Source organism: Crinia signifera, chromosome 19 (assembly GCF_055691185.1).
Source record: "Crinia signifera chromosome 19, ASM5569118v1, whole genome shotgun sequence".
In the NCBI taxonomy this organism is placed as follows: Eukaryota; Metazoa; Chordata; class Amphibia; order Anura; family Myobatrachidae; genus Crinia; species Crinia signifera.
In genome coordinates this window covers 94,153,134-94,167,898 of record NC_139226.1, presented here as the reverse complement: position 1 = coordinate 94,167,898, position 14,765 = coordinate 94,153,134, and the positions used below count along the sequence as shown (strand labels likewise).

General features: G+C 43.3%; 1 protein-coding gene across 7 annotated transcripts in view; it reads left to right on the top strand.

Moving 5' to 3' along the window:
* Positions 1–14,765, top strand: part of CAMTA1 (calmodulin binding transcription activator 1) — a 1,324,131-nt gene that overhangs the window by 1,253,832 nt on the left and 55,534 nt on the right. For all 7 annotated transcript variants that reach the window (XM_083162948.1, XM_083162947.1, XM_083162949.1 and 4 more), the window contains 2 exons: positions 13,532–13,674; positions 14,364–14,560. In XM_083162948.1, the coding sequence (XP_083019074.1) occupies positions 13,532–13,674; positions 14,364–14,560 (340 nt within the window). The remainder of the gene's footprint in view (positions 1–13,531; positions 13,675–14,363; positions 14,561–14,765) is intronic.

The window sequence follows — 14,765 nt, the reverse complement described above, 5'->3', positions numbered from 1 at the left end:
CCTCCTGTTTTCAATAATTCTTTCATCATCATTAATTGAGTCCATCAGCCCATTCTCACCACCGTGGATTGGTAATAGAAACTGCTCAAACATTTATCAAATTGGGACAGTGTGACCTCTTACATATTTACAGCAAATATAGCTCTATACTTATTTTTATATTGTATGTTTTTTATTAGGTTCTGATGGAATCATTGTGGCATAATTTGTTTACAATATTGTTCTTATATTAGAAATTAAAATATTTCAATTTTAAACCGTCTTGCATATATTTCAGCCAGCGCTGGCACATTCTTTTTTATTCTTTGTACACACATTATTAGGGGAGCGACTACCCCTGTGCCAGCTGCTGATAATTGTGCAACACACATCTTTTTGATACTCCTTTATAAAAGACGACCTATCGAGCTTAGGATTCAGGGTGGTGCTACAATCAAATCATTTTTAAATATCTTTGTGACTGCTGTATGCATTTGGTGGGAACGGCAATGGGTTCATATTTGGCCCCCACTTATGCAAACATATATATGGAGAGTTATGAGAGAGCCGTGGTTTTATCTGCATGTGGCTTAAAGATCTGTTTCTACAAACGATTCACTGACGATATATTTCTCATTTGAGTTGGAAGGAAACGTGAATTTGAACATATGGCGCATTCGCTAATCCTGTGCCACTTACTGCCAACATCGCCTTTTCCATTGAGTATGCAAACTTAACAATAAAGCATTACCCCGGATAGGGTTTTGGAAATATGCGAGATGTCGGTCAAAGTATCTGTCAATAAAAAATCATGAAGGATCTTCTTTTCATCTTATGTCCACTGAGGTCTGTACCAGGCAGCACATCCGTTAGCAGACAGCCTCCGGTGTCAGAGCCAGTATCTCTGTGTCAGTAGTAATTTCCTGACATGTGCGTGTATTCACATATTGTCAAAGGAGTCTCGGAAACAAATGTTTAATCAATATGTTTTCTTTGGAAGCAGTTTGTAATTTAACAGAAAATGTATTCTGACATTTTCAAAGCTGTTTAATGCATATCCGCCGTATCAAATATACCAATCGTCCAGGATCTTCATTTGATTAATGGACTGATTTCCATTGTACCTATGATAATCACAATTGTTCATAATCATAACTCATGCCCATATTTACAGTAGTATAGTTGTTCCAGGTGGCACATATACATTGTGATGGTAGATATGGGTCTTTTCATGTACCTTAAAGCAACAGTTTGTGCTCTGATCACTGGTCAAATGGACATTCTGTGTGCACAATCGTAACTGAATGATCATTAAACCTCACAATTGAAATTGTAAAATGTCAGCGTACCTTTTGTGTTTTCAGATGAGCGTGCGCCAGCTTCAACCATTCATACGCTTTTTGATCACTTAGGAGTTAATTTACTAAGGTATGAGTTCTATTGAAGATGGGATCAGATTCTACGTGTTATTTATCACCTTCTAGAAGATAATAGATAGAATCTGATTGGTTGCCCACAGCAACGTCCCATCTTCAATAGAACTCCCATCTTAGTAAATAAACCCCTTAGGATCATAGAGTCAACTCAATTAAGGTCGACCACTATTGGGTGAAAGGCCATAGGTTGAAACATGAAAAAGGTTGACATAGTGGTATGCGGATACTGGGTAGACAATGCCTATGTCGCCTATGCCTATGGTCAACAGTGCAGACAATGCCTATGGTCAACAGTGACTAGATCGACACCATGAAATGGTCGATGTACCTTAGGTCAACATTGGCAAAAGGTCGACACAATGTTATATTCGACATAGACTTGATCGACATGAGCTTTCAGGGTTTTTTTATAGTAAAAGTGGTTTTTCATACTTTACTATCCAAGTGGGCAGAGAGTGGGAATATAATAATGCCCGAAGCATGGCGAGCACAGCGAGGCCTTCGGCACATTTATACGGTTGCCATGACAACATATGTGGACATAGACACCAAAAATGTGAGAAGCTCATGCCGACCTTGGGTATGTCGACCATTTCAAGTTGTCGAATAAATCACTGTCCACCATTAGTGGTCGACCTAGTGACTGGCCACCTACACTTTATCTACCATTTATAACGTAACCGACATAGCTTAAGTCAACATTGTCAAGAGGTCTACACAAGCATAGGTCAACATTACTTTTTCATGTGTTTTTTTGTGTCTATGTTGACATAAAACGACATGGACACCATATAAGAGTACCGCTTCGCTATCCATGCATCGGGCACGGTGCTTCGCTGCGCTCGGCATACTATTATAATCTAACTCTGCATCCACTTGGATGGTAAAGTATGGAAAAAAAGTCCCGCCCATGTGGACCTATTGCCTGTGTCGACCTTCTGACCATATCAATCTAAGCTATGTTAACCTTTTTCCTGTCTCAACCTATGGCTTGTCAACCAATAGTGTTGTCGATCTTAATTGTGTCGACCTGCAGAACTCACCCCGGGTCAGGTTTCAATTATCGGGTTTTAGACCAGATAATTGTAATTTCTACCATTGCTCTTTTGCAGCAATAAGTAACTACAAATGTGGTGAAATGTAAAGGGCCCACCCCGTATCTATAATTGCGATGTTCTGTGCTTTTAAATCACGCATCATTTGGTTTATTGCTCTCGGGTGGGAAACTGCTCTGTTGCCCTCTTTGCATTGGATACAATTGTATCCGGGGAGCAAGTAAACAACCTTGACAGATGATGATGTACTGTACATACATAGCACAGGTTCTAGACACATGTATAAGGCAGTATTATCTTTAATAGGAACTTGCAGATGGGCAGCATCAAATTATAACTTATAAGTGGAAAGCCGACGGCACTTTTATAATCATTTTGGAGTATGTACAAGTACAAAGCCACAGCAGAAGGGTTTAAGTGTTTGTGTGTATTTATAGGTAAAGCATTTAGTACTGAATTCAGGTTCTCTTGTTTCCACATTGGCCTGTTCAGAGCTTTGGGAAGTCTCCAATGGATTCTTCAACCGCTTATCTTTGAATATGACTCAGAGTTTACGTTAATGCTAATCCATTACAAATTGGATAGACAGAATTTTGAATCTTGCTCCGAGTCCGCCGGGTATAATTACCTTTCCTGGCTTACTGTACCTCTGCTGAACATAAGCGACCATAATTGAGCTGAATGGAAAACTATCCATACTCTCCCGTCCCTGCTCATCGCAGATTTAAATCAAATATTTCCTTTAATAGCTTCTGAGAAACCGCAGGGTCTGCCACGAATTTCCATTCAAAAGTCAGATTGTCCGTGATTTGTTTTTCCGAAGAGAATCCATTGTCTGACGGCCCAGCAAAATACAGGCTCGATGTAACCGTAAAAAAATAACAAGTAGCTAATTAAGGGTTCTCTCACCAGGTGTCCGCTTCCTATTCCCCGCAGGGTGAGATAAGAACACCAGAAACGTATCGCCATGCCCATGCTGAGTATAGGATGTCAATCAAACCCCAGTGATCGCAACTCTCAGCCAAGTCCCGGTGACAAAACAAAATTACTAGACGCAGGTCACTCTGCCTGCTGAGGTTGGCTTTGTCGCTATTAGCGGAAAAAAAGGAAGTTCAGGATTTTAATAATTAAAGGAACCTTTGAAATATAGTGGAGGCTTGACCTTCAATTAACTTTGCTCTCTGATGCTTCCATTACTGACTGCTGTGAAATTCTTAATAAAGTCTGAAGAGGTGGCAAACCAAAGTGTCCTTCAGCCGTTATCTGTCACTCACATTTAGCTTTTATCAATATTCATCATGATGGGGAGTGGGGGGGACTTTGAATGATAAACAAGTTTTGTCCTGTCATCTCTTCCTAATTGGCTAGGATATACCAGATAGAGAAGAAGATCAGGTTTGGCAGTTCCATAAACTGCGCTGTTACTATGTTACTCTATGAGGGGATACTCATACATCAAGTGGCGCAATTAAAATTTGTGCGCCCCCCACTAAAAAAAATGTTCACCGCCCCCCTCTCACCACAAAAGGAAATTCTGCCATTGCCAGGTCTGTTGCTGCTCCACTCCCGGCCCCGCCAGGACCAGCAGATCTACCTGTCTACAGTCCTTGCACTCCGAGTCCTGATACAGTGAAAAATGTCCGTTGTAAAATGGCCGCTGCCTTCTCACAGCAGACAGTTATTAAGGATACAAGAGGAGGCCGCCACCTCCTCTACCATCCTCAATAACTGTCTGCTGTGAGGGAGCAGCCATTTTGTGAGGGGCATTTATAATGGCATCAGTAGGAGAGCCGGGACCGCACACACTAAGATCCGCTGGTCCCGGCGGTCCGGCAGTAACAGTCCTGGCAACGGGAGTGGACCCATTAGTGGAGCAGCAATAGCCCTCGCAGACCCCCAGCGCCCAAACTTACCAAGCACCTCCAAGTCACTGCGGGGTCTGCGGAGCTATTGTTTAGTACATCTGCGAATCGGGTGTGGATCAGCTCTCGCAGACAACATCTACACTAGGTTGATAGTCAGTAGGTCAAAATGCACAAAGTCGACATTGACAAAAATTGACATTGACAATAAGTCAAGGTCAACAGTGACAAAAGAGGAACACAAGCAAAGGTTAACATGAAAAGGTTATTTATGTTTTTTGTTAATGTCAACACGTTAGAACATGGACCCCCAAATAGTTTACTGTTCCCAGTCAGAGTCCATTGGATGGCGAAGCAGGAAAAGACCAAAGAATGGAGACCAAAAAATCATGAAAAACGCATGACTATGACCATGTCGACATTTTGCTTGCGTCGATCTTTTGTCAATATCGACCTTGTGCATGCCGACCTTTTGATGTTGACCGATTGACGTAGACATTAGCTGCAATCCAGATACCCTTCAAATCAGCTAGCTTACAAAAAGTCTTGTTAGGTTATCTTATTAATTGTAGGTAAATGCAGAACCCTAAATGATAAGCACAGGAATGCCACAATAATCCAGCACCCTCAGTACCAGTGGTATGCCGCAGTATCCAATTTGCAGACTTATTTGTGGTATCCCCAGCAGCTGGATTGCTGCTTCCCCCCGCACCCTGTCGTCGTCGTCGTCGTCCCCCACAAGGCAACCACCTCCCACACACACACCCGTCTTAACCTCCCCCACACAGCCATTCAACCCTCGAACCACATCATCTTAATATAGCACAAGTGGTCCCTAGCAATGGACATCGGAAGCCCACCATCAAATCTTTTAGTGCTATGGTAACTGACTAATAGAAAAAAATTATTTGCGGATGCGCAAATATCTTCTGCAAGGCCAAGCATGCGCAGAAGCACTGCAGAAAGGCTTGGAACCATCGAATCACCATCAAATGTTTACCATTTAATGGTGGCAAACATCGGAATGCTGTCATCAGAACAAAATCATTGATGGTTAAGAAACATTACAATGCGATGTCCACCCCTAGTTGTTGTCCCCCCCACAATCCACACACACCGTAGCTCCCAATCCCACACGCATGGTTCCCCCATACACAGCATGACTCCCTCACCCTCTAGCAGCCACTAAACCCTCCCACATCCTAAAGGTGCCCATACACGGTACAATTATTGTATACAATATCGTATCGCATCTCATCTCATTACATCGTACAGGTTTTGCAATACAATGAAATGAGATCTAGTACAAAAAGTAGCACATTTTGTACTAGATCTCATCTCATTGCATTGCAAAACCTGTGCGATGCAATGAGATGAGATGCGATATTGTATACAATAATTGTACCGTGTCTGGGCACCTTTAGTTCCCCCGGCACCTGGTGTGTTCAAATTAAAAGAGGCGTTGGAGCATCAGGTGCCAGGAACATGCTGGTGTACCTGTATTTTACAAGCTTTCATGCCAGCGGCCTGGGCATACTTGTGACAGTAACTCCTTCCTGCTTTTCACTGTCTCCTTATCTGTGCTCTTATCCGCACACAGGAGATGAGACAGGAATGAGGGAGAGCAGGAGAGGAAATTGCAGACAATACATAATACTGACAATGTGAAAAACATAGCAGATAAATAAATACTCCAAATATTTCTTTACAAGGGGGTTATTCTGATTCACTCGGAAAGGCACAATCCCTCTCTAATGGACAAAACCATATGCACTGCAGGTGGGGCAGAGAGAGTTAGATTTGGGTGGGGGGTGTACTTCAAACTGATATTCATATTGCAGTGTAAAAAAAAATCAGCCAGTATTTACCCTGCACAGAAACAATAAAACACCCAAATCTAACTCTCTCTGCACATGTTACATCACCACCTGCAGTGCACATGGTTTTGTCCATAAGAGAGTGATTGTGCCTTTCCGAGTGAATCAGAATAATCTCCATAAGATAAGAGATTGATGTGGAGGGGTGTCCATGATAGAGTGACAATGTAAAGGTCAGCAGTCATTAGATCGACAGGTAGAAACAGTAGACATATGAAAGATGTAAAATGCTGACAAGGTCAACATAAAAATTGTCGACACGCAAATGGTTGACTTGTCAATTGTAGTTTGTTATTTTTGCCCATATTTAAATCCTGCTTTATTACTATCCATGTGAGCATCTACTGGGAATAGTGACCTGCGGCGACTGGAGGGAACTCTCATGGAGGGAAGTGCGTCGAGCGAGTCCACGAGGGTACACATTTCTACTGATGGTGCTCACATAACAGGAAAGACACAACATTTGGGGCAAAAAAAAACCAAAATCCCAGTGTCGACCATTTTCACACCTGTCCTATAACGATGGGGTAAGATGAAGCAGCATTATCTGGGAGGAGACCAGCGTTCATACACCATAAACTCATCACAGGTCTTGGAAGATGAGACTGAGAGTTATATAGTGGAAGGAGCAGGGTCCCCAGCAGCACAGAGTATATCAGGAGATGAATGATGTGTCAGTGAGGACAGGGCTGCATGTGACAGTGACATGATGAGGAGGGGAATGGAGGCATCAGGAAGCCACTGACTGAACTATATAATGGGTGGAGCAGGGTTCTCAGCAGCACAGAGTATAACAGTAAATATACTCTGCTGTTGCGCACAAAATAATTTACTATTGTATCAACTAAAAGTGAGTTCAAGATATTAAAATGTGCTTATATTATCAGTGCTCCACATGTGATTAGCAAATCAAGCATATGAAAACGCAGCAACAAACAACTAGAATAAAATAGAATGATCAGCTCATCGGTCTGTGCTGTATGTAAAAGTTAATAAAGTGTAGAGTATATACAGAATAATGTAGCCTTTCAGGTGAACATCGGGAGCCAACAGAACAGACCTGAGATCCGGCGGCCTGTCTGGACTGTGATTACTGCTGTTATTATAAGCCCTTGGATGGCTGACATTGAATGGATAATCTTTGCTGGCATTGATTACCAGACTACTCATCCTGGAGGTTACTGCATATTAAGTTACAAAATAAAATATGGGGGGATAAAAGAAAACATATATATATATATATATACTGTATATGCTGTATTGTTACTGGACATATCCTATTATTGTCCTTCATAAAGCAGCATTTACACAAGTTCTAGCACCCAGAGACAGTGTATTAGCAGCGGGCAGCAGTAGAATGCGTTTTCCTGTGGACAAATATGTTCGGTCATCTGTGCTGCGTGGTTGCGGACAGCTGCTCGGAGTAGATGAAAGCTAGGCTAGATATAAAGGCTTTGGAAGGACATATGTGTTGGGTAATTGATATGTTGTGCACTTTTCTGGCTTCTGAGATGGAATTTAAAATAAAACATTTTCCTACGCTTTGGATTTGTGTTTTGACATCACGGACACGTTCCTGGTTTGTTAACTGTGTCCTCTGCGGCCGAGTTCTCCTAAGAAGATTTAGGTAAAAAGGATGTTGTCTCTGGAAACAAGTTATGGAGAGAGATAAACTACCACCCAATCAGCTTCTGTCATTCTTCAAACACAGCCTGCCTGTAGCATTGCAGTTAGGAGTTGATTGGTACTTTGCGTCCAATTCAAGTTAACTCTGTAAGCAGCAAAAATCACTGCTTACCAGGTGCTGAAATGCTGACCATTGAGCGAGCGAATGCCATCCCCCCCCACACCCACACACACACACACACCCTTCATTCACCTTGCGAATGTTCAACCCGGCATGTTAATGGATGTGTACACTTACACATCCATTCGCATGCAGGCGTATGGGTAAAAAATCGATGGTCGCCATCCAATGAATGATTTTTATCTGCACCAGAGATGGACGAACATGGGGTGGACGCTGATGTCCTGTGACGTCAGCTGCCCACCCCGTGCAGATCTTGGCATGCCTGTGTTCACATGGGGACACCCAGCATTTTTCCCGCTCCCCTCTGGGCGAATGCCTCTGGCGACTGTGAAGGCCAGCAAAGGCATTCTCTGGAGGGGAAATGTAATAGGCTCTGAGCTTGCAGAGGACCAGGAGTTTGCCTGTATATTTAAAGCCCCAATCATTTACAAGGCAAAACCAACCTGGTGTTGCTGTGTAAATGATCCAATGCCAGAATAATTGTCGCTAAACCAAAGAAAATCTGCCATGGCTATCTGGTCATGTGGAGTCACAACGCAATTACTGGACCGGATTCGGAGGTGGGCTTTGCGCCACATGCTCCTGCTGGCGGTCTTCTATTCATATGCCTACAAAGTTTTCCATTGTGTGCATACATGGGATGGGATCCTATGTATGTGTATATGATATTATACCGATTGGTGCGTCTTTGCTGTTCTCTGTCCGCATAGGAGGTTTAGGCTTAAGCTCCGGCTTGTGAAGGGAGAATTAAGGTTAGGCAGCGGCTTGGGAGTGGGGGGTTAGGGTTAGGCTGTGGGGAGGAGGGCCATGTTTATGCTGGGGTGGAGTTAGGTTTATGCTGTGGGAAAGGAGAAGTAGGATTAAAGGGAGGAAGGGGCGAAGGTTATCTTACTTATTTTTAATATTCTCAGGACCGTTTCTGGTATTGCTATTGTCAGCGTCGGGATCCCATACCCAACCCAAAGGAAAGCCTTGCTAATAAAAGTGGAGGATCGAAAAAATGTTCTGATAGCAGCAATGAAATTTGGGAATGTTCCATGAAAAGCGGGATGGTTGGGAGCTATGTGGGCGTCATATTTTCCTGGTACAATTTAGAAAATGAAGGCAAACATCTAATTAGTTGTGTCCTGGGCGCTTCCCGGCTGTCAGGTCCTTTATGGCTTATTGGTAATGTTCAGAGATAGATCCTTAACCCTTTGAGTGCCAAGGGGATTTGTCAAAATAGGTGTGAAAATTGCCCAGCAAACCTTTTTTTTATTAACCCTTTGAGTGCCAGCATTGCTGTGAGAGATCCTCAAAATATCCGCTAAAAATGCCAGCTCCGCTCACAGCGACTGGTTTTTTTTTGGGGTGCAATATTTAAATAAACTTAACTTGGCTGCATTTGTATTTATTTATACCAAAAGAACAGTCACATGTTTAGCAGATATTTTGAGAATCTCTCACAGCAATATTGGCACTCAAAGGGTTAATGCTGGACCACTAGCCTACCGACCTGCGATTTGAGCCTCCACATTGCTGAATTTAACCTACTGTACAAAACATATGACCGATCAGGACGTCTCTCTAAGCTGTCCCGAGATCCAGGTGGTCCCTATTGGGGGTACGTGGATCTTTACCTTGCGAATCACACTGATGCTATCCCATCCCTTAGTTTATAAGGCTGTTGGGGGACCACAGCCCCCCGTAGTTAATTGTAAACAATGTCTAGGTCGACCATACCTAAAAATATTCTAGGTCAACGTTGACATTGTCGACACATTACATTAAATTTTTTTGGATTCTTATTTATTTTATTTTTTTACCGACTTGTTAATACGTTACCATCCCAGCAGGCATAGAGGGAGAATATAGTAGTGTGCTGAGAGCAGCGAGTCACCGTGCCCGGAGCATGGCGAGTGCAGCGAGTCATGCGAGGGGACACAACACACTTATACGGTGTCCATGACGACATATGTCTAATGTTCCAGGAACGCTGCCCAGCATTTAGAAGTCTCCTTGGCATTCTGAGAGAGTAGGCAAGTGTGCAACAAATGGACAGGCTGCAATTTTATGACCATCACTTCACCCCACAATGTGTCTGCCATCACGCCGTAGTTTCCAGGCACACATTAAGTTATATGTCAATATAGATAGTTTCCTTTAAAAGGCTTTGTGAGCACAGCCGATAAACCAAAAAGAGCAGCTTAACTGAGGGAATGAGTTTTTAAACGCGGGAAGATAGCGAGGAATATAACATTATTACCCTCCACAGCTGGTACGTGACTGCTTTCCCAGCACCTGGCAGCCTGGAGTAGGACAGACATTGTAGTGTTTGACACGGGGATGTGGTGAGGAAAAGGGGGCCGGCCTGGTGATGTCAGTCAGATGTCAGTCTATGCAGCAAACGTGTGGTGCATGATAATACAGCGAGAGGAGGAGATGACATCAGCTGCACTGCACCATACTGCAGTAACCGCACAACAAAGCCAGCTAGGAGGAACAGCACTGACCCTCTTTGTTATGGTTCCTCTCCCATTAATCTCTCAGGCACATTTACTCACAAATGCTAACAATGAAATAATGGCCAAATACCTGCATGCAGAGATGGGAATTAATGGGCAAGGCTTTTTTTCCCTTTGGTTTGGCAATTATAAGGGATGCCTGCAAATTATTAAGGATGCCTGCAATTATTAAAGATGCCTGCAATTATTAGGGATGCCTGCAATTATTAGGGATGCTTTTTTGTGATGATTGAGATCTAAATTTTGTGTAAAATAGTAGTGGGGGCCGGTTCATTTTATCATATAAGTCAAAGTTATGTTTGGTAAACCTGTTTATGATGCCACAGTGACAGAAGACACAGGAGAACTACTTTTGTTTGATGTTGTTTTCTGTTCTTATTCTGATTGTTTGGTCACCTCCTGCGCAATACTGCACCCTACGTTCTATAAGCATGATGTACTGTAATTATCAGTAGCTCTTCTTATTCTGAATGTGAGGTCACATGCACAGTATCACTCCTCTTATACGCACATGCTGTAATTCTCAGTTGCTCTTCTTATTCTGAATGTGAGGTCACATGCACAGTATCACTCCTCTTATACGCACATGCTGTAATTCTCAGTTGCTCTTCTTATTCTGAATGTGAGGTCACATGCACAGTATCACTCCTCTTATACGCACATGCTGTAATTCTCAGTTGCTCTTCTTATTCTGAATGTGAGGTCACATGCACAGTATCACTTCTCCCTGTCTGTTCACATGACATTCTTAGCAAAGGCGTAACTACCATTGGTGCAAGGGGTGCAACTGCTATGGGGCCCAGAGCTGAAGGGGGCCCATCTTTACAGTCTAAGGTATATGTGCTATATTCATTTATTACCAGTTGCTAAATAGGGGGCCCATACAAACTTTTGCTATGGGGCCTATGAATGTCTAGTTACGCCTCTGATTCTTAGTAACTGTTATTCTCAGTACATTATCCTTAATGTGTTGCCTTCTGCACAGTATCACTTCTCACAGTCTGTACACATGAGGATATTCTCAGTAGCTGTTATTATTCTGTGTGTATCCACTTGCACAGTATCACTTCTCTCATTCCGTACATATTATCTAATTATCAGTATCTATTATACTAAATGTGATGTTGCCTGCACAGTATCACTCCTAACATTCTGTGCAACTGCTGTAATTATCAATGCCTTTTATTATACTGTATATGTGACCACCAGCACCATCTGCGCAGTATAACTTCTCATAATGGTCCTTATTCTGGTTGACTCGGAATTGTGAACCTGGGATCTTACTGGTGGGGTAGGAAGATGCAGGGGAGGCCAGAGGCATGTGGGAGGCTTGCCTGCCCTTCTGTAGGACCAAGAGGGGAACCCATATTTCGTGAGCCTCCTGGCCATTCCGGGAGGGTAGGTAATTAAGCTGCTAGTGCATGCATGACAATGTACCAGATTAATACCACCAATGCACTGTAGAAAATACACCATGTGCTTTATATAAGGTAGCATACAGTATGTATAATGTAAAATTCAAGTACACAGTTTAGAACCTGACCTTAAAAGAGATGGAGCCCCGAGGGGTTTCCCTTGTGCCCCTGTGGGCAAGTGCTACCCTTACTCTGTCTAGTACTATTGCTCAGTATGCTGAATGAGTTGTGGTACAGCGCCATATGTCACCTCTACTCTCCTTCCCCTGCCAAGATATCGTTCTTTGGGCACGTTCCAAGCTAATTGCTCTCTGGGGATTTTAGATACATACTTTATTCCAGCACCCACCTACTTGTGATTGGAGAATGTCCCTGGCCAATCACATCAATTAACCCCAGCACGTGCAGCAGCTGGCATAGTGACAGCGACAGATCCAATAATGTGCCACTTCCGTCATCCCAAACTCCCATCCAATGACAATACATGATGTTGCTAGGTAGAGCGAATACAACCTTGTAAGAAAACCACATTGCTTTAATGTACATTATTTTGTTAAATAAATATGTGAACATTCAGCCAACTGTTTCGCAAAGGTCAGGAAACACAATGCTTTCATCCTTCATATTGGTTACACGCCTATACCTACAGGAGATGAAACGGGTTGTGCTATATCAAAACTCCCAACTGTCTCGATATTCGCTGGACCTTCCTGTCCCAGCGCCGCCAGACCTGCGAACATGTCAATGGTTCCAGGGCCGTCAGTGTCCTGTGAGGGGGGGGCAATCGGGGGTCCTCCCTACCCAGCGCTGCTCTGCTGAACTTACTGTTGTCCCAAACATAAGCATGCCGTTGCCGGTTAGGGTCAGGCTGCTGGGGTCTGGTGATGGGTGGTAGGTTTAGGCCAGGGGTGGCCAAACCTGTTTTTGAGATCTACCAACGGTCCACATTTTCCAAATCAGCTAGCTGGCGCACAGCTGTGGTCATTACTAACTGTCACATTACCCAGATCACCTAGCTGGTGCACAGCTGTAGTGATTACTAACTGTCACATTCCCCAGATCACCTAGCTGGTGCACAGCTGCAGTCATTACTAACTGTCACATTCCACACACCCTGGTTTAGGCAGTTAAGCGGAAAGAACGGTACGGCTGTTGGGGGGTATATAATAATACTTAACACCCAGGTGTCGGGATTCTGCCCATTGGAATGCCGCAGTCTGTGACCAGGATGCCTTCCCTTTCCAGTGCATTAGGATTTACTGTATTTAATGGGAGTATTAAAAATAGAAGGTGACTTTATTGCCTGGAAGGCGGTCAGGTGAGTCTGGCATCTTATCTGTATTGAGCGTACCACCTATTATCCAGGTCGTTGTATGGTTTCTTGCTGATAAATATCAAGTTTAATCTGCCTTGGAAAAACAGGTTTCATTTAGATCCTCCTGGGATACTTTGTACAACTGAATATTCTACTTTCCCCCACCTGCAGCAGAAACCTTCACTCATGTTTTATCTAATGATATTGTATAAAGTGCACTTGCTGCTGTAATTGCGTTGGGAATATTCAAAAGGATTGTGTTTCTCCACTGTCTGCAGATAACCAGTTTAGAATGTCCATCCTGGAGCGGTTGGAACAAATGGAGAGGAGAATGGCTGAGATGACAGGTTCCCAACAGCACAAGCAAAATGTGGGAGGAGGCAATGGAGGCGGAGCCCACAGTGGGGGGAGCCAAGCACAAGTAGGTGTTACCTAAAAAGCTTTCCGGTAGTGTTCCAATTAAATTTCACTGATGCAGCTCTCTAATAAATCTACTTTTTCTTTGATACATTTGAAAGTGACTGTAAAAAATCTCGTATGACACGATGGTAGAGAGATCTGTTCTCGTTCAGCAGCCTCTTTGGTCTTTTTTTCTTGGTGCCCCTCTCACAGCTAGATCCCGGTGGCCGGAGCTTTCAATGTCTCTGGGAAATACGCCACTGCTCCGTTAGGTCTCTTTAGAAGTTCTAGTAGATCTGTGTCTCTACATTATCTGATAAATTTATTGCAATTTAGCATTTTGTTACGGTCTCCAGCTTGGGGCACAGATAGTCCACTATCAACTACAATGAATCATTCTCTTGGCATGATAGACTAGAGAAACTTTTACTAAGGGTAGATCTATTGATGGTTGTCGGGCAGAAGCTGATTAGACAAATATTCATTTTTATAACCTTAAATACTGCTGGTTGTTTTTAGAATTCTCCCATACAGGCGCAATCACCACCATGGTTCTATAGATAAAAGGGGAGGGGGATGCCCAATAATTGATATAAACTTCTGCATAATAAAAATTATTCTGTCTGGCACTGATATAAAGTTTTGCAGGTCCTTCCCGGTGCCCCTGTATGTACTGGGAACATTGATGACACCTGTGTTCTCTCTTCGCAGTGCGCAGTAGGAGCTGGATCCATAGGAAGCTGCTTTGAGAGCCGAGTAGTGGTTGTGTGTGAGAAGATGATGAGTCGGGCCTGCTGGGCAAAATCCAAGCACCTAATTCATTCCAAGACATTCAGAGGAATGACCCTGCTTCACCTCGCTGCTGCCCAAGGATACGCCTCCCTCATTCAGACCCTAATCAAGTGGAGGTAAGGTTCATTGCTTCTGTAATGTAGAGGAGAGTACTAGCAGCAGGAGCCGTTATACAGGGTACATGCATTAAGTACTGTGGCTGCTAATTTAGTTGTATTTCTTCTGCCAGACAACAGCAGAACCATTATATTGCTACACAGTGGATCTGACCCTTTACGGATGTGCCCAAACTGACTTCTCTGTTCCCTGGCTAAGAAGCAT